At 42.6% G+C, this 21283-nt stretch overlaps 1 protein-coding gene across 3 annotated transcripts in view; it reads left to right on the forward strand.

The window, feature by feature from the left end:
* DCTN2 (dynactin subunit 2) overlaps positions 1–21283 on the forward strand; it is a 65187-nt gene that overhangs the window by 20451 nt on the left and 23453 nt on the right. For 2 of the 3 annotated variants that reach the window (XM_044443290.1, XM_044443289.1), the window contains exon 3: positions 12047–12052. The exons of the other annotated variant lie outside the window; for it this stretch is intronic. In XM_044443290.1, the coding sequence (XP_044299225.1) occupies positions 12047–12052 (6 nt within the window). The remainder of the gene's footprint in view (positions 1–12046; positions 12053–21283) is intronic. 3 annotated transcript variants of the gene reach the window in all.

Raw genomic sequence — 21283 nt, forward strand, 5'->3', positions numbered from 1 at the left:
CCTTTGAATTGTGGTGCTGGAGGAGACTCCTGCGAGTCCCTTGGACCGCAATTCAAAGGCCTCAGTCCTTTGGCGCTCAGCCTTCCTTATGGTCCAGCTTTCACAGCCATACATTGCAACTGGGAAAACCATAGCCTTGACTATACACACTTTTGTTGGCAGGGTTATGTCTTTGCTTTTTAGTATGCTATCTAGATTTGCCATAGCTTTCCTCCCCAGGAGCAAGCATCTTTTAATTTCTTGGCTGCAGTTCCCATCTGCGGTGATCTTGGAGCCCAGGAAAATGAAATCTGTCACTACCTCCATTTCTTCCCCATCTATTTGTCAGGAAGTGAGAGGACCGGATGCCATGATCTTAGTTTTCTTAATGTTGAGTTTCAAGCCAACTTTTGCGCTCTCCTCCTTCACCCACATCCAGAGGCTCTTTAGTTCCTCTTCACTTTCTGCCATGAGAGTGGTATTATCTGCATATCTGAGGTTGTTGATATTTCTCCCAGCAATCTTAATTCCAGCTGGTGATTCATCTAGCCCCGCCTTTCTCATGATGTGCTCTGCATATAAGTTAAATAGGCAGGGCGACAGTATACAGCCTTGCCGAACTCCTTTCTCAGTTTTGAACCAATCAGTGGTTCCGTGTCCAGTTCTCACTGTTGTTTCTTGACCCGCATACAGGTTTCTCAAGAGACCAATAAGATGGTCTGGTACTCCCATCTCTTGAAGAACTTGCCACAATTGGTTGTGATCCACACAATCAAAGGCTTTAGCTTAGTCAATGAAGCAGAAGGAGATGTTTTTCTGGAACTCCCTAGCTTTCTCCATGATCCAGCGTATGTTGGCAATTTGAGCTCTAGTTCCTCTCCCTCTTCGAAATCCTGCCTGTACTTCTGGTAGTTCTCGGTCCACATACTGCTGGAGCCATAATGGTGAGGTCTAATTTAGAACTTTCATTAAAAATGATAGCAGTGATTTCCATCAACACAACTCTCTTTTCCATATTATGATATAATTTTGAATATTTATTTATTATGCTTCTCAACAGCCAATGCTCTTTGGCTGGCTCAGAGCAATTTAAAACAGTTAAAAAAGAAAATATGATAGAAACATTTAAATTGTTAAAACTACAGTATAAAAAGTAGAGTAAGACCTAGCAGCACCTCAAAGATTTAAAATATAATGCATGATTTAAAACAGGCTGAAATTAAAATTCCTGGAAAAATAAGAAAGTCTTTGCCTGGCAACAGAAAAAGTGCAATGTAGGTGGCAGGTGAGCCTCTCACAGAAGTTAATCCCACACATGGGGCACCACCACAGAAAAGGACATTTTCTCAATAGCCACCTACCTGACTTCCTTTGGCAGGGGCACTGATGATGATCTTAGGATCCAGGCAGGTAGGTAAGGAGACGACTCATCAAGTAATCAAGTTATATAGGGCTTTGAATGTCAATACCAGAACTTTGAATTGGGCCTTGATGTAGAGTGGCAGGAATTGTAGATGGTAAAGTAGTAACCTAATGTGACCACACTGGCCATTCCCCATTATTAATCTCACTGTCTTAATTTGGACCAACTGACATTTCTGGACCATTTTCAAAGGCAGCTCCGTGTATAATGCCTTGGAATAATCCAACCAAGAGGTTACCAGAGCATGGATAACGGTAACTAGGCTATTCCTTCCAGACAAGCATGTAGTTGGTATATCGGTATAAGCTTGATAAAAGGTGGTCCATGCCACTGACTCTTTCTGTATCTCTAGTGACAGTGCTGGATCCAGGAGCATCCTTAAACTAGAAACCTGCTCCTTTAGGAGAGGTGTACAGGTTGAATATTGTTCATCAGGGCAGACAAGCCATCCACTAACAGTACCTCTGTCTTGTCTGGATTCAGTCTTAGTTTATTGATGCTGGGAGATTGAGCATAACTTGGAGCATCCCTAAATGTCTGTTAGTAAAAGATATTTGAGAGCAACAATTTCAATAAGGGATGGAAGAAATAACTATGCTGGAAATCATCCAAGTCTATTACATCTATCTTCCTGTAAAAACCTACTTTATCACACAGTTTTGAACAAATATATTGGGGGAATATTTCCAGTTTGTAAAAGAAAAATGATCCAAATTGTTCAGGGCTTTTTTGGGGAAATGAATAAAGTCTTTGGGGGGAACCATTGTTAACTCCCAGTTCTTTTTGTGTGCCCCCACCGGCCTTTTACTTTTCTAGTTCACTCCATGGATGTGTTGCATTTATTCTGAAATAGGTTACCCTCCCTTGCGAAAGTCCAGATCAAAATTTTCTGGTATCAGATGTGTGCACTGAGGACTAGATTATACATGCAAGGTAATTTAGTGCTAAAGGTTTTTTTTTTTTTTTTTGGGAAGGCACCATTTCAGGATGCAGACCTTGACAGTATATCTCTATATTTTAATGCTGCCCAAGGGCATGGGGAATCCTGCTTGGAAGACTAGCTTGTTTTGGAGGCATGGTTTATACTAGCCTGACATAATTTTACATATGCTGGGAGAGTTTGGTGAAGCAGCTTTTAAACATGCAAACCTTCCCTCATACCTGTAGCCTGAAATGGTACAGCAGAAGAAAAATGTTACCAGTTGGACCTGCTAAATGTATAAGGACCTATGGTCCTTGAAAATCACAGGGTGTTTTAAAACATACTTCTGAGCTTCCATTGATTGGCTTTCTTTACCTTCAGGTGGCCTTGCTTTGATGTGGCCATTATGTTGCTGAGAATGTCCTTGAAGCTATAAGCATAGAAACTTTAGCAAAAATGAAGGCTGCCATTTCTCAGGATTCTGATGAGTGTGCTAGCACTGTGCAAACAGTACCTTGTGTATTGCCCAGCTGAGCTTCATAGTCTGCCAGCTGCTGTTCTAAGCAGTACTATGAATATAAAGCAGTACTCTGCCTAGCATCTGCTTAAAAATAAGAACTACCTCTCTCCACAAGTACCCATTCCTCAGAGTCCTTTCTCTCAGTGATCCTCTGCATAAGTTGCAATGAATGGCTGTAAAAGAGAAGGTCTCTTCACTTGGTAGTAGTATCCCAGCTCTGTAATGTCTTCCCAGAGAGAGGCAGCTTCCATGGCATCTACTTTGGTGTGGTTTTTTCATCAGGCAGACCATTTTTATTTTTCCCAACCTTTCAATCTGTCTTAGGCTTAAGTGGGGTATACTCTCTGCGATTTATGCTTTAGTGCTGTGTTTATATATTTATCCTTGATTTTCTCATTGTTGAATTCATTTTTCATTCAGATCCATCCTGAGAATTTAAGAAAGTGCCTTATAAATCAAGCGACTCCTTTTCACTGTATGAATCCAAAGCTAACTTAGGGAGATATCTTGTTGTTGTGCCCAACCTTGGAGGCTTATGTTCATCCTGTGCAGAGCAGGAGTAGTGGTGAATGCCAGCTCCACCTTGCTGTCCTCCCACCCTGCACTTTTGCTAGGCATGCTTTTTTGCTCATCTAGATGGTGTCTTGGTGGGGGAAGAAAGGAGCTGGGGAATCCTCAGGAATTGCATATCCTGACCTCTCTAGTCTCCTTCTTTCTCTGTCCACTGAAATTGCCCCTTTTCTCCCTTTTGAGGCCCCTTTCTTGACCTCAGAGCAGCTGGTGTGGCTTGCAGTGCTCTGGCTGTGAGAGGGTTGGGCTGGAGTTCTGTTTTCCACCTAGAGGTCAGAGCACTGTCTCCAACCTCAGATCCGGAAATACAAAATATCCTATGCCCTCTCAAATGCTATGTGGGGACCTTAGGACTCCTCCCATAAATGATTAGCTAAGAAGTATACAGTTCTGAGGAAACACCCCAGGACTGTTCTTGTGTTCTTTAATGAGTTAAATGGTTTCAAGGGTAGTGGTAGTGATACAAGATCAAAAGTATGACATTTTTACAAACGATAAAAGCTCTGCAAATGTTGCTTTGAATGCCGTGGCTATCTTGAGTACCCTTTTTGGCAGAAGGGCAGGGTATAAATAAAAAATACTAAATAAATAAATGCCTTAAGATGGAAGATTAGATTTTGAATGTTTTGAAGGAACATAGGTGGTTGTTTTACCATGGCAGTGGTCCATCTAAATCACATCAGTTCTTGACTGAGGATGAAATGGAAGGAAATCTGCCCACATTTTTAAAACTCTATGTGTAAGAGTGGGCAGACTTGAGGAATCTACTTCTTTTTAACTTGGTCCTTGCAATCAGCATCAACAACCAGCAAGGTGTGAAATAGTGGCTGATGCATGAAGAGTTAAGACCAGCTGTCTCTGTGTATATGTTTAACCCAGGAATTTGTTGTCAGTGCCAAAGCCAAGCCCAAGCATCCTATAAACAAAGTTCCATGCTTAATTTTCTTCTTGAACAGTCTTATTTGGCAACCTTGGAAAGGTGGAGGGGAAATATATTTGTTGCTATTGTTAGATACTGGGGAGACAGAAATCCTTGCAGTTCCACTGCGGATCATACAGATCTACCAGTAGGTGCCAATCTGTCTTTGGTCTACTTCTGCGTTACAGCAGAGGCAGACAGAAAGTAGATTGACAGATAGAAGTAGAGTTGGAAGAGAACTGTAAGGCCATTCTGTCCATCTCCCTGCTCTACTTCCACATGTGGTCACCCATCCAGCTGCAGGCCTATGCCTTTCCAGCTTAGCTAAGGTTTCTCGGCATGCTAGCTTGCTGTATAGTTATGCAGGCAGGCTTAGGACTTCAGCTCCAAGAAGTTCACACCAGCACTGCCAATAATCAGAAATATTGGGAGCTGAAGTCCCAAACTTCTGGAGAGCTACTTTTTGCCTGCCTCTGCCTCAGATGAGATCATGTATTCTCTTTGCCCAAAATGGCAGCTTTCATATCAATGGGAAAGAACCAGGTAATTCTGGCTGGCTGGGCACAGAATCAACTGCAGCTTTAGATATAATGGACGTGTTCAGGTGGCAGATTGAATTAAGCAAGCTGAAGCATTTCTATCCCTCTGCTCTGCTTTGTGTGTTGCAGCTGGGAACTAGCAAGCAGCACCTGCTGGATTAGATGTCAACACAAGTGTGCTAGAAAATAGAGGCCTTTCTGTGTTGGAGCTCACTGTGCTCCTTTCAGGAGGTTTCCTGTGTTCATCACTCAATGGCCCGTTGCAACACTAAGAAACAACTTGCTTGTGTGAAAGCAGCTTTGCAAATTAAACATTGCAGGCAGCTTTTATATTGCTGATGTCACTTCAGACATACTGTTTTTTCAATGCAATTGACCCAGTTGAGAGGGGAATCATCAAAGGAAGAGAGAGCAAGTGATAGACATTTATGTCTGAATCAGCCCTTTGGCGCAAACAAAAAGTAAACAGTTACCTGGGAAAAACAAGTACAATGGGGTCTGGAGCCCTTGCAATGCTCAATTAGGCTTGACTGACAGGTGCAAGGGAATGCAATGAATGAATTCAGAAGTAATAATTCAGATGATAGTTGGAGGCTACCAGTTTTTGAACTTTCATTTATTCACTCTGCGTTTCTCAGTTACATGTTGCCTGTGTTGCATTGCATGACAGTGCCATTGTGCATTATAACTGGGACCATAAGTTGCTGTAATGAGGATACCACCAGCACCTCAAAGATATTTATGTGTATCTTAATGTTTTTGTTGTTTTAAAGGTTGTGTCATCGCTAAGGCTCCTGGGACTTTTGTTCCTGCTCTGTTAATGGCAGCATTTCTTTACCTCTGCTACTAGCTATACAGGCTTCTTTGCAGCTGCCTCTGAAGATGCATTAAGAGCTTGGGGTTTTGCCTTATAACTGTTTTAACTGTTTGTATTGAACTATTGCACACTTGAACTTATCTGAGTTTTCCTAATGCTCTTCCCCCCTCACCCTTCACACCACCTTGCCTGGACACTAGTTTGCACAAGTAAGACCATTAAAAATGCTTCTATTTTTTTTCTTCTTTTGCATGCTTCTAGAATTTTTGCATTTGCATGTGGATAAATTTGCACTTTTTCTTATTAATTCATTTAAAAATCTTATTAATCTTATTTATTAATTCATTTAAAATTTAATTCATTTAAAAATCTCTATAATGCTTATGGTAAGGGGAGAAAATTTAAACATGGTTGATCAGGGAATGGTTTTGATCTTTATGGTGTGTGATTTGCAGCACTGTTATCTTTTCATCGGGCCATTGCACAGAATATAAGAAAGCTACAAATTCAGTATCGTGGGCTTAAAAATGGGGGGGGGGGGAATAGGGAGCTTCACAAGGGTCCTCATTTAAAGGGAAAGGAAAAGGGTAATAAATAACTGAAATTAAGAAACCTTATTTCTGCACTCCCCTGGGTAAAATATTTGCTGTGGCAGATTCTGAGGACTATAGGTAGACTGCATTAAGTGATACCAATTTAAAAGGGAGCAGAACAGTTCCAGAATAAAATGTATTATATTATATTATATTATATTATATTATATTATATTATATTATGAAGGCCTGACTAAGAAACTGTACTTTAGTGCTCAGCTTTTGAGCATACGTGGTATGTTAGGATGCTTGAGCTTAGTGCAGCCTTCTCCAACCTGGTGCCTTCCAGATGCTTTAGACTACAATTCCCAGTATTCGTGGACATTGACCTTGCTGGCTGGGGCTGATGGGAGTCGGCTTCCAAAACATCCAGGAGATACCAGCTTGTGGGAAGCTACCAGAGTGGTTCCTCCTCAGTGCTACATAACAGTAGTGCCCACAAGGAAGTAGTCCTTCCTCTCCCAAATCTGATATTGGGGTCAGAGCTTCTGTGTCAGGAGAGGGCTTTGAGGGGCTAGGCCCATCTGTAGCACCCTGCATTTTAAAGCCCCTTGTATCTTGAAATGATCCCTCTCTTTAGGAGTCTCTTGTTCAACAGTTCAGTTGTGCAGTGAAATGAGAATAACACTCCTAGGACTGTAACATTTAATATAGGAAGCACCCTAGATCCGGGTTAGGTAACATTGTGTCTGCGGGCTCTAATCTTTTCCCAGACACCTTTCTTGATGCCAGCAAAGACACCATGCTTTCTTCCATTTTTATTTGAACACTATTTTGGTACCATTTTACTAATGGCTGGGATTGCTTCAGATCAAAATGGGAGCTTCTGTTGCCATCATATTTCTCATGAATGCCCCTGAACAAGTTAATTGCCCTAGCTTTGCCAATTCACTGCAGACTTCTTATTTTTGTACCCAGAACAGTTTTCTGAGTTTTCAAATGTGCATATGGGCATGGGGAGACAACCTTTGTATTAAGAGTCTCAAAAGATCAGTGTGTAGTTTAGATACTCAAGTTTCCTTCTTATGCTTTACTCCAATATAAAATGGAGTTAAATCCAGATTTTATTAATAACAATAATAAAAATTTATCAATATTGCAAGTGGCATTTCAGGGATAAGTATTTCAGGTCAGTAAGGACAAGCTGTGATTGCTTTTGAAGACAAATCTTTGGTTAGTTTTCAGAATAGGACTTCTCTAAATGGCTTAGATTGAGGTTTTAGCCTCTCTAGGGGTAGGCACAGCATTGTGTGAGGAGAACAGAACCCTTCCTTGTAGCACTTTCTGCCCACAATGTATGGATCTGTTATTGTTCTTTCTTTATAGTCTTCCCTCACAGTGGCTGTGTTTCCCTTCATTCTTCAGCTCTCCCCGCAACCTGTGGTGGACGTTTTATAGTTCTGTGCCTTTATGGTAGCCTTCCCTAATTTGGTATCTTACAGATGCTTTGGGTTGGCAATTCTCATCATTCCTGACTCTTGGCTAGCCGGGCTTGGTTTGGGGAGAGTCTAAAATATCTGGGGGGCATCAGGTTGGGGAAGACTGCTTTACTGTCTCATACCATACGTGGTGCAACAGTAAGAAAATAAGGACCAAATGGACCCAGGGCAGTTGTAAGACAGGCTCCCTGGAACTGTGCTTTGCCCATTGGAAGCCAGCCTCAGGGCAACCTGCCTACACCCTGCTTCAGTGCAGATTGCCCACTCTCTTCCATTGCTGGCTTTAGTCATGGCTTATCATTACATCTGCAATGATGCTGTGCAGCATTCTCATCTTACCTAGAGTTTGAGCCCAAGACTTGAAGTGGGTTTGCTAGCCCTGATTAACATGGGCACAAAGGTAGCAAAATCAGTGTTTCTCATCCAGTTACCCTCCATGTGTGTTGGATTACAACTCCCATTTTCACCAGCCACCCTGGCAGGTTGGGATAGGCTGTGTTAAACCCTGGACCAAGTGGTCAGAGGAAATGGCCACTGGGATTTGGGATGGAGAGGAGAGAGAGAGAACCCCTACTTTCACAACTGTGGCTGGCTCACCAGTTACAAATAATAAAACATATCAGGGAATGATACTTATGTCTGCATGAGATCAAGTTATGACTATAGGGAATAAAATGTAAAATGTTGGCTGCTAATTTTGACCTTTTGGGTGTCCTGCAGTTAGCATTTCATTTTTATTTATTTCTCCCTTTTTTGGATACCTGCAGGGCTGCCAATGTGGGAGGATTAGGAGAGTAAAAAATGGCCCTCAGTCTTCCCAAAGTTGCCTAGCCCTACATTAGCAGGATCTCTGTGATCCTGCCATTCTTCTCAAACCTTTTAGGATAAAAAGCAAAAACATACAAACTCTGTTGTCTGTGTAAGATAACTCCATCAGATAGGCTATAGGTTAAAATCAGAGTAGATAATGAGCAATGGAGCAGAAGAGAATCAGGATAATAAATTGGCTGGGTCTTTTAGCCTGAGAACCAACAGCTCCAAGTACCAAGTCTGTTGAAAGTATAACACTTGCCCTTTTGATGGTTGCAGGAGTTTAAAAAAAAATCCTGATTGGAATATTGCTCTTCCTGGTAGTCTTTTGCGGCCAGATGATCTGTAAACTGCCTTTATTAGCCTCCTATGTCTCTCTCATCAAATCTGGTATGGAAAAAAAATCTGGGTACTTGACAATGTGATCCTGATGTTTAAAAGTCTGAAACAAATATTTTAAAGGTCTGTGCAGGAGCCTGTGCTGGAATTTTGAAAAATGTTTCCTCTGATCTGTTTCTTGCTGCACACACATGTATCATGGGAGATTTGTGATTGCTTTCAGGAGGAACTTGGGAGGGAGTAGAAGGCAGAAGGGATGTGATGGGGTATTTCATTTGGCAGAAGCAACATAAAAATGGGATTTTCTCAAATCTCTTAATTGCCCTGTTTTTTCTTTTCGCCAGAGCTTTAAAAAAATCTGCAACAACTGAGCATCCTGTGGATGAAGTTAAACATTTTTCTAAAATCTCATTGGTTTCAGCAGGGAAGCATAGGCTTACAATCTTTCTCATTATAGGATCAGTGGGACTGAATGTGCTTTAAATTTAGTGGAATTGTGCCCATTTTGCTTGTCAGCTCAGTGTCCCACTGACATGCTCCTGTCATACTGTCTTCATAGCCCAAGTAGTGGGTGCTGACCTCTTTCCTTTGCATGTACAGCTTCACCTGACAAAACTAGTTGCATGGTCCCTCCTTAGCTTCCCCTCAGCTTGCCCAGAGATGAGGAATCCTCATGCAGGCTCTGGCTGAATGCTTTGCAGAGGGCTGAGAAGCATATATCAGAAGGACAGTGCCTAGGCTACCATTTCAGGCATCTTGGAGATGGGTGAGGATGCTCTTCAGATAGCACAAGAATGCTGTGAGTCTGCTCATATATCTGTTTGAGCAGATGCCAAGGGGACTTTCTATGAAAGAAACAAAACACCAGAGAATTCCCAATATTAGCCATGAACAGGTAGAGTTGGAGGACCATTAAAATCAGTGAGACCATGTGTTTAAGGATGCTCCACAGTTTTCCACAGGACTTCAATGTATTTGCTTGAGAGAAGCTAGGGAAGGAGGATTCCATAACAGAAGAGTGCATACAAACACATAAAGAGAATTCTGAGCATATTTGCACTGCCATTGGACTTCCTTTGATGTATGCATGTGGCTGTGGCATAGCAGTGACTACAACCCTGGTATACGACGTATTACGTTGCTTCTTCCCACTGGTGGCTGCTCTTCCCTCTTCTCCTGTTGAGGAACTGAGTGTCTCCCAACTGATTGCCTGAGGTGGGAGGCCTTTGTATCCATTCTCTGTTTTGCTGGGCACTTGCCTGATGCTGGAAAGAAGGGGACTGCCCCACAGTGAGCATTTGAGATGGATGAGACTCAACCTGTCTTTAGGGCATGTTGTTCTCCAAGAAGAGCATGAGGAGGATAGGGTGGCATTAATATTGCAGCCATATGTGGGAGGGAAGCAAGATACTATACCAGCCTCACTAATATGTTATTGCATCACATCCATATAAAAAGAGGCTCATGTTACTGCAAAAATGCACTTTTAGCTCTCCCTTTATATTTCATCTACATGTACCATAAGAAGTTTTGCTGTCCTTTGAGAATTTAGGGACAAGCATCTTTTCTGCAAGATTTGTGGCTAAAGCAGCCGGATGCTCTCAGTTCCTTAAACAATTAGCTAGCTGTATTTCCACACCACCCCACCAGTCAGTCTTCTAGTGGGATTTAATTCTCCCAAAGGAACAATCTGTGCTTTGCAGGGTTCTTAGAAAATCACAGTTGGCTAATTCTCCAGGCTACTCATAGCTTGCTGATGTTGCAGCTTTCATCTGGCCATTGGCTGGCTTCTGATTGTCTGGATTGCAATTTTCTTAGCTGGGGTTGATTTGGGCAGTTGACCTTTGTCATATCAGAAGTGCTGAGAAACCTCTGGTAGGGCAAAAGCTTATTTTGCCTTTAAAGCAGATTGCAGCTGGATGTTTTCTGGATGTTTTGCACTTCAACTCTCATCAGCCCCAGGCTAGCATGGCCAATGGTCAGGAACATTATGAGTTGTAGTCTCCAAAACTCTGGAAGACACCAGGTGCGTAGTTTGTCCTAGAGGGTTGGCACTTGAGAGGTTTTATTCCATCAGTTGCAAGGACTTTCCTCTGAACTTCTCCCAGTGCAGCATGTTCATGTTTGAAGGCCTACACCCTGGGCTAGCCTGTGATTGCCAAAGAAAGAAAGACCACACACTGCAAGGTAAAGAAAACATTGCAGGGGTACTGGCACAGTTTCCTCCAAAGTTATGTTTCCCTTTGGTGGAAATGAACTAGAAAGTAGATTCAATTAAAACCACCCAGTGGTATCTGTGGCTTCAGCCTGGTATCTGAGGCTCTTCTCAGCCTCAAGCATATCTGTGAGCAGAGGAAGTGGAGATAGAGAGATTAAAACATGCCCTGTAGTTTCCCTACCTCCTCTGGTGTCTGCTTTTTTCCTCTAGAGCCATAGATAGATATGGTTCAGCTTACAAGCAGATAGCTTATTTCACAAACTCAAGAGAAGGGACTGTGTTCTTCTGTTTGGTCTCATCCTCCTACTCCTGCTTTCTATAGTTACAATCAGTTATCTTTTTTAGAAACCTTGAGTCTTCTGCATTTGATGCAGTGGGGCACTGTTGAATTTGCAGCAAAAACACATTTGCCTGTTAATTATTTAACATCCCCCACGCTGCAACTGCACAGCAGTCTCAAAATGGGCAGTGTTCAGGAAGCCTTAGGAACGTGGCTCTCTCTGCCTAGAGCACCAAGTGAGGAGGAGTCTTAAAGACAGTAGGATATAGCTCTTTGCCATGACTAACACACTGGCCACTTTCCCTGCAACTCCCCCAGTCCCCTTTTTCTGTGTATGCAAGCAAGGCAGCTTAACCTGCTATCTTCCTGCTGTCATTTTAACCCAGTAACTACCAAAGCATAATGTCATGATCACTTCTCAAGAAACCCCCTTTGCTGTGGCTTTCCTAGAGGCCCCACCAAAAGTGCTGGCATATTTCCTTTTTCTTTTTAAAAAAGGGGGTCAAACGTGGCAGAAGGTGGGTTTTCTTGTGCAGCGAATATGTTTAAACTTTTGGTGTGTAGTGCATGTGACAATCTTCTAATACAATTTTTGTCTTTTCTTCCCTTCTTCTCTCCCCTCCCCTTCCTTCTTAACTTCCCCCTTCTTCTTTTTTCCATCTCTGGTGGAAACGCAAGGAGCTGGTAAGATGCCTCATCTACTGACTGCTTTGGTATTGGTGCTGGGAATATTAGTTGCTAATATCCTGTCTTTGCCATATCTTGCCACCTTGGAGGGTGATGGGAAAAGAAAGAATTCTGTATGTGATTGTGTAAACCTCTGTCCCAAAGCATTTTCTGTTGGAGGCAGAACATCCAAAGAGCTCTCCTTGCTCTATCCTAGTTAAAAAATAAAAACAAAAAATCTATCAATAAATTAGATAACTTTTTGAAAGTATTCAGGTTCTGCCAGTGTACTTTTCCCAAATGGTAGGGACAGCTCTGGTTGAACTTTGATTATAGCATACAGTTCCTTCCTAGTAGCTACAGGTAGCATGTAGCATGCCATTTTGAGTTAAGAGTTGGCAAATGACTGGGATGCAATGCTGTGTAGGTGTGGTATTTCACAGCAAAATTCTTTTTCAGCAAATCCCCTCAGAACAGAAGTAGATTGCAATGTTGGATTAGACCAGTAGCTTATCTTGCTGGTCATTTGTTTCCCAGGATGGCCCACAGACAGGTCATATGGTCTTTGCTGCTGACACCTAGCAATTGTTTTTGGGTTACATCTGGACGTGGACGTTCCATTTAACTACCTCTGTTAATAGTGCACATCTGTCTACATTTTTAACATCAGAGATCAGGTGACCAGAACTTTATACTTAGTCCATATATGGCCTCATGAGGAAAAATCATGGGATTGAAAAAGACTGCATGGTCCTAAAATTCATTCCTCTTTGCCAGAGTGGGATCCTTTCACATATCAGCCCTCACATAGGTTATAAGTTATCTAACACAGATCAAAGTATGCCAGGAAGGGAGTATCTTGGCCTTGCATTGGGATAAAGAGTTTCAGATCACTTGAACTGCGCTACAGAGCTACCTTTCCCAGCCAAGCACCCTTCAGATGTTTCGAATGACAATTTCCATAATTCGTGACTGAGCATTCAGAAACATGCAGTATACGGGTACTATGCGAACTATCTTGTTTAATAGAGTATGGATAACTAGAAGGGAGATCTCCAGATTTTGGAACATCAACTTCCAGAAGACTCTGCCAGCATGACCAGTGTTAAGGAATGCTAGGAGTTGAAGTCTGAAACATCTGGAGATTTACCTTCTGCCTACCCCTTTGTAACTAGAACCCTGATATCCACTAAGTGGGACCTGATGTGAAGATTTACACTTAGAAGTAAAGAATGCTGAACTTAGAATTCTGAGTATCAAAACAGAGTGAGTCTGTAGTCTTTCTGAGGCAAAAAAAAAAAAAAAACATTCCTGGCTACCCTGTCCTGAGTTTTGTGGGTGCAGGGAGACATTCAGTTGCTGCTACGGTTGAGCAACCAGGAGTCAGAAATTTATTTTTTTATTTTCCCATTTATATCCTGCCTTTTTCCTACAAAGGGCTCAAGGCAGCTTACAACTCCTCCATCTTATCCCCACAGCAACAACCCTGTGAGGTAGGTTGGGCTGAGAGTCTGTGACTGGCCCAAAGTCACCCAGTTGGCTCCATGGCCGAGCGGGGACTAGAACCCAGATCGTCTGAGTCCCAGTCCCATGCTCTTCACCACTACACCACACTGGCTCTTATTATTGTTATAATTATTGCCAATATACTGCAGATCACCCAAAGATGGATCAGTAGACCCAAACCTACCTCTGCCCATCCTGTTAGAGGGAAGTCAGGTACATAAATAATCAAGGCTGTAAGCCACTCTGATTTGGGAAGAAATTCCATTCCGGTCTCTCAGTATGGAGATGAATCATACTGATAAGTGTATGAAGAAAGCCTATCTGTCACAATCAACCGAAATGTAATGTTTGAGGACATAAGTATATATATGTTTATATAGAGCCACCCCATAATTCTGTTCTTTGAGCAGCTGACAGATACAAAAGAATGCAACATAATTAAAATGCAGCATAATAAAACATGATAAAATAACAATATTAAACTTTTCCAGTAGAGATGGGATAAAAATCAAAGCAGAGAAGCAGTTGTGTAAAACATTAAATTCACAGATTTTTGAAAGCTAAAAAGAAACAAAAGTTACACACGGTGTTGGGAAAACCATAATGAAGGCTGCAAGCAAGTCTATCTAGCCAAGGCATCTAGCTTCCAGGACACTACCACCAAAAAGTCCCTCTTTCTACCTGCTCCATTTTATATGGGAAGAGGTGTCCAGAGCAAGACCTCAGAAGAGGATCTAAAGGACTATGGGAAGTATATTCAGTCCAGCTTGCTGTGTCTTGTTATGGCATTCTCTCAGATTGGCACACTTCCGTATTTCCCAGAGTGAAACTCTGTCTTTCACAGAATAACCCAAGGAATGGAATTATATTTAGTTGTGCAAAATGACCCTTTCCCTGTCATAGGTGATCAGGTTCAGTTTAAAAATGGTGCTAACATTAAGTGCTTCCCAGTTTTGGAGCACTCCAGCTTAACCAAGCCATTGCTTACAAAATACAGGAGAGATTTGTAATATTTGCATGATCTTTTCCCCTTTACAAACCACAGTATGGGAAAGCAGGAATAAAATTTGATAGACTCCTCAGTGATTCATAGAACTGATAGATATTTAGAAGTTAAGTCACTGTAGGAAATGGATTTAGCCAGTCAAGCAGCAGATGGCTATCCTTCCCCCAGAGGAAGAGTATGAACAATGTTCAAGGGCATTAACCGCAAATACCTACAACACAAAGCTTGCCACCCTTTCCTTATGATTCCATTTGGCAGGCAGTTCCTTGATTTTGATAGTGCTTACCTTGTCAAATCGAGGTAAATTTCAGCATATACCCAGCACCTCTGATAAATGAATTCTGCAAAGGCTGCTTCCAGTTTGCTGACCTGGCAGACAAAGCTTCATTCTATACAGTAAAAACTATACATTAAGAAGCCGCAGCCATAATGGAAATACAATTTTGAAACCTTAAAAAACTGCTTATCACAGAAGATTCCAATTCTTTAGTAAGCTGGTTGGTGCAGTGGGAAGGAATGGTGTGTTATTTCTGTTAGCATTAAACTGGAAGATTTCTGTTTGGCTTCAAATCATTTGGATCTACCTGGTGAACTGAATCTATGTTCAGTCCACCCCAGCAATAGTGCATGGGTGTGTGTTTTGGAGTTTTATTCCTTAAAGCAAAGGTGTTGAACCTCAGCCTGTGGTTCAGATCTGGTCCATTTGTGGTCTCAGTTCAGCCTCTGGAATTCTCCACATGACTCTCTCTCCCCTTTCCTTTGGCCTCATCCCATTCCCCCCTACTGCTGAAATGCCTCTCCTGAGGCCTAGGTTGTGGCAGGAAGAGCTTTAAGCTAAGATATGCTATTTTTGGTATTTGGGATCCTGTCCCTTTTGTTTTTGGCATCAGCCACCATAGGAATACAGTCCCCCTTCCCACCTCATATCTCAAGCTTCTCTGAAATTGAATTCAGCCTTTGGACTAAAACAGGTTCAACACTTGAAGCACCCTTGTCTTTACGCACTGCCCTGATAGCCACAGGTGACATGGAATTCAGTGCAGGTGAGTGAAAGCACAGGAACTATGCAGGGAGGGAAACCCCTTTATGCTCAGCATACAAATGTAGCAGGCTGCTCTAAGAGAGATGGATCTCTGTGGCAAGCCAGGAAATATTTTTGCTTGCTGGTCATTTTTGTGGGTTTATTTACAAGGCTGTTCTTCCCTTATCTACCTTCTTGGGACTCTAGCTCAGATAATAAACCACCCGGGAATTTGTTCTGTGAAGGGGAACACTGAAAAAGCATTTTCAATGGTATGGTATGTGCCCATGTTGGTCCTTTAGTACATCAAGAGGTTTGTTTTGTTAACCAGGGAATGGCGGGGAGACCTACCATCAGACATGTGGGCTTTGTTGTGTAGCACAAGGCCTGGATTGGAGAGAAACTTCTATAGCAAAATGTCATGAAGTGGGCAGGAGCACCTCTGCCCCTTCCAGGCCCTGGGATAAGGGTTGGGGGGGGGGTCCCCTGCTCATATTAGGAATGTATGTTCTAGATCCTTGTTGCTGATCATTTTAGTCTTGTCTGAATTATATATTAAATTATACATCAGAAGAGAGAATTTTACAGCTGTAGCCCTTAGTAGGCTTACCAGGAAGTTGCATCCATTGTGCTTGGTAAGATTTTCATCAGAGTTGGCAGATATGTTAAGGACTGGGCTATTAAACTATTACATATGCATCAACACAGGGAACTTGGAATATGACCTTCTATGTAGAATATAGTGGCTGTCATGGAAACAGAGCCTGTACTTTAATTAAAAAGTGCACTGTGTAGGAGGCCATTGCTGACCTTCAAGGTTTCAGAGAGAAGCCTAATATGGATAGGCAACTTCTGCTAACGTTTAGACTGGAACTTCCCATCCTTTTACTGTGACCCTTAGCTATGTTCCCCCAATACTGTCTGCTGCCTAGCCATGCAGCCTACTCCATGGCAGTGAAGCCAGCAAGAAGAACTTTGTTCTCCAACAGCATCGTGCCCTCTCAGTGCTGTCCAGTGGAGCTGTTTGGAGTGGTTCATAGCCTTTCACATATGGGCCCTAAAGAGGATCATGGAGAACCCTCAGTGACCCACTGTGATGAGTTTGCACAGAACTTCAAGGATAAAGTAGCTCAGATTTGGCATGAATTGGACTCCACTTTTGATGTAGTCCCTATAATGAAGCTGTCCAGAGCCCCCATCTCGTCCTATTTTATTGAAATAAGTTTTAATTATTGAAGCCTGATGATATGACAAGGTACTTGGACAAGTCTACCTGTATTATTGCCCCTTGTGACTGATCACCCTGAGGAGGGAATGCATTCCTGGGTTCAGGCTATTGTGAATGTCTCTCTGAAGGAGGGGCTGGTGCTGGCTCCATTAAAAGAGGTAGTGATCAGGCCCCTCTTGGATAAGGCAAACCTGGACCCAGGAGAATTTACCAGCCTGTGATCAACATTCCCTTCTTGGGCAAGGTGCTCAAGCGGACCATCCGGATCCATCTCAGTACATATTCAGACCCAGTTGGGGACAGAAGCTGCCTTGGTTGCCCTGTGGGTTGACCTTTGCTGGGAGAAAGACAGGGAGAGTGTGTCCCTGTTGGTTCTCCTGGCCTTTGATGCCATTGTCCTTGGTATCCTTCGATAGGATGGCTGGGTTGGGAGTTGGAGGCACTCATCTGCAGTGGTTCTGCTCCTACCTGGCTGGCCATTCCAGATAGTGTCACTGGGGGATTGTAGATCGGCCCCATGGCAATTATGTCATGGAGTGCTGCAGGGTTCCATCCTGTCCCCCATGCTGTTTAATATCTACATGCAACCATTGGGAGAGGTCATCTTGAGGTTTGGGCTGAAATGTCATCATTAGTATGCTGATGACACTCAGCTCTACCTCTCATTTATATCTGATCCAGGTGAGGCAGTGTTGACTCTGAACTGGTGTCTGAGTGGGATGATACACTTGAATGAGGGCTAATAAATTGAAGCTTAATCCAGTGCTATTGGTAGGTGGAATCCTACTCCAGGGAGAGGATATCCACCCTATCCTGGATGGGGTTGCACTCCTGTTACAGGACCAAGTGCTTGGTGGTGCTCCTGGATCCAGAGCTGTCCCTGGAACATTGGGTGACATCTGTGGCCAGGAGAATCTTTTATCAACTGTGACTGATATATCAGCTATGTCCCTATCTGGATGGGCAGAACCTAGCTATGGTAATCCATGCACTGGTAACCTCACATTTGGACTACTGTAATACACTTTACATGGGGCTGCCCTTGAAAACAGGCCAGAAACTTCACTTGGTACAGCACAGGGCAGCCTGTCTGTTAACTGGAACAGACCACTATGAACATAAAAGCTCTGTTCTTTATCAACTGCACTGGTTACCAGTTGAAGCCTGGGCCCACTTTAAGGTGCTTACATTGACATATAAAGCCTTAAATGGCTTAGGGCCTGAATAACTAAGGGAGGTGTGCCAATAAGGTATACTTCTTGGCGACTGGTCAAACCCTTTTTATTCTCCTGTCATTTTAATTGTTGAATAGATCAATTGATTTTATATTGGTTTTTTATCTAGATTATGATTGAATAGTTGGAGAGAATCAGTACTTTCTGTTGTGCATTATTATTTTTCTTGTTAATTGTGGTTGCTGTTTTTAAAATTGTTATGATTACTGTGGATGTTTGTTATTGTGTTTTATGCTATAAACCATTCTGAGAGTGTTGCTATAGAACCATCTATAAAAACTGTAAATGAAAATAAAGAAATCATACAGATTGCTGGGCCAAAACGGGAATTGCCGCCAGGATCCAAAAACAGCTCCTTCCATGCTTCTTAAGGCACTTCCATGTTCACCAAGAAGGCACTTCCATGTGGCTTTCTTGGCCACAGCCTTTCTTGGCCACAGCCCCTTGGACCGCATCACATACTTCACTGTGTAGTGGGGTGTCTTTTACCCCTCCTTCTAAACAGATCTGAACAATGGCTTTCTAAAAGCCTTTATGATGTTAAAACTCATGCTGGCTTTGTACTACAAAGAAGAGTGTTGAAAGTCAGTAACAAAAGACAAGCCAAGTTAGAATACTGGCTATTAGGGAAATGCAGTTTAATAACACCAAGTTGATTCCAAACAGAACACCTCACTTCCCTTCTAAACTGAAAAGAGCTAATGTCACATGCAGGGTGGATTAGCGCCTTCATGTTGCTTATGGGCCAGTTGCTTGGAGCATCTGATGCTGTTCAGTTCTCCCTCTTAAATCGGTGTCATAGGATCATGATGCTAGTTCTGTTCCCTCCCATTTTGGTGTGTTCACTAAACCTTCCCACAGAGTTTGAAACTGTTTAATTTTCAGTGACTGCCTTGCTTATCTCTAGGTCCCTTGATATTGTTAATTCAGCTGAGGATTCCTGTTCCTTCTCCTCTTCTTCTGTGTCAGAATTCCATTCAGCAGTCCAGTTTAGCCTGAAGTGCATGATCCTGCCTTATCTTGGAAGCTAAGCAGGGTCAGGCCTCGTTAGAATTTGGATGGGTGACTTGCATGTATAATTCTATGATTGTTGCAAGCTACCTGGACATCTTCCTCTATGGGCAATATAGGAATGTGAATAATGATGATGCCTTTGAAGGCTATATTAAAGGGCCAGTCACCACACTCTGGAGGCTCCCCAAGTTACTGCAGGAAGGTTTTGGGAGTACAGATAGTGATTATGGGGAAAACGCCAGTGCAGACACAGAAGAACTGTTATGTGCTCTCTGGCGTCCTTGCAGAAGTAGGGCTTACAGCAAACATTTGCATTCTGGAGTTCCTGCCTTTTTATGACAACTACCCATCTGTACCCTGTTTCAGAATATCATTCCCCCTCCCAAGTTGTCCCCACAGCAACAATCAGCCAGAATTCTGGGGTCACTGAGCATGCCCATTCTTCACTGAACAGTTTTTGGATCATGCTTCCCCAGTTTGTTTTCTAAAGACTTTTTCCCTTCTGCAAGCCTTGGAGTTCCTCTAAGTTAGCTGCTATCTGCCTTTTGTAACTATTATTTATGCTCCTGGAAGCTCCCCTGTGTGCTTCTGCGTGGATGGAAGCAAGGTCAGAGCAATACATCCTGCAGATGAGGAGCAAGAGCATCCTCTGTGGGCAAGCCTGCAAGAGCCTTTAATTCATTTAATTTTAGTGGCATGTTAGTATATCCAACTTCAGTGTTTTAAAATGACTAATGTAGGGAGTTAGTTCAGCTGCATGCATTAACAATTCATCTGCAACCTTTTGCATGCAGCTGAAGGCTCTGTGAAGGTTTAGTTATCAATACCCACAAACACCCTCACACACCCTTTGCAAACATCTCATTGGTGAGCTTGTCCAGGCCAGTTCTGTAAATTCAGTTCAAATCCACTGTTTGTGATCCCTTTCCCACAAAACAAAGCTAAAGCCCAATATGCACTTTTATAATGAATCTTAACATCCTGGTTTTTACTAAATATTACTTCCACAAATTGCATTGGAACAGTGACTGTAGTATAAGTGTAATGTTATATTAGCACAAATGCTTAACTAGGAATGCATAGTAAATGCTGCTTGTTAACTAATAATAACCCTTATGGTAATGTCTAGAAGACTAGCCAGAAGAAAGGTGGCTTTAGTTTGACATGGTGTGCCAGAAATGCTGTGAAAGTACAAATTTGTTGTCTGTCCAGCAGAAAAAAGGGATTGTGCATTGCTTAAGATGTGGCCATTTAAAGATTTGTAATGCCTCTTGCTGTAGCACCTAGATTCTTGATTGAGGTGCTTGGACCTTCCAAAGAAGGCATGGATACAATTGCATATGTGTTCCAGTGGAGCTCTGCTTCACTGACCTTGTTGTGATAAGTGCCACCCCTAGTTATTGGGTAGGGGAAATATTTTGCTTCTCTGCTGCATCCTCATTGGAGGCATCAGCTGGAGGGTTCCTTTGATCTGCTTGGCCCGCAAGGTGAGAGCCAGTGCCTGCCATTGTCTTTAAGACTGATATGGGTCTTGTTTATAATGCAGTGTGGCAGATGTCATACACGGATCAGGGCCTGCATCAAAGACAGGCATACTTAGGCTCCTGTTGAGGACCCACATCTCAGCAGTGGCCCACTAGCTAAAGCTCCCTGAACTGCCCCTCCTCTTCACCATTGCAAGGGGGAGGCTCTGTTGATGGAGGACTGTAGCAGTTTTTTCTTTTAAATCTGAGTTCTATAGAGATGTTTATGGAAGATGAGAGGAATTTATCATGGACTTTGTTTTTGAATTCCTTGCATAAGGACATTTTCTTAAACTGCAATCCTGTATACAACACCATGGGAGTAAGTGTGGACCTCAGATTTAAAAAATGGAACAATTGCTACAGTCCTCCAACAACAGTGTTTCCCCTGTTCATTTGCCTCTCATTCTGATCTAGACAGACAAATGAAGTGGTGGTGAGAAGGAGGAGCAATAGAAGTCACTGCCTTCTTGCATGCTTTCAGTGTCTTACAAGTAAGTAGATGAGTAGTAATGATAAAGAAGAGCATTAGGGGCAGGTGGCAATGTGAGGAGGTAGATCCCTTGAGGGAGGGGGCCCATTGAGGTGCTTTGCCCAAGGGCCCTCCAAAACCTGGGGCCAGCACTGACAAGGATTATGGATGTGTTTGCATTACCCGCCACAACTCAAAGTTCAAACCTCTGGCATCATGCAGTATTTTCTTCTTAATAAAGGCT

Source organism: Varanus komodoensis, unplaced genomic scaffold (genome assembly GCF_004798865.1).
Source record: "Varanus komodoensis strain SLA01 unplaced genomic scaffold, ASM479886v1 scaffold41, whole genome shotgun sequence".
Lineage (NCBI taxonomy): Eukaryota > Metazoa > Chordata > Lepidosauria > Squamata > Varanidae > Varanus > Varanus komodoensis.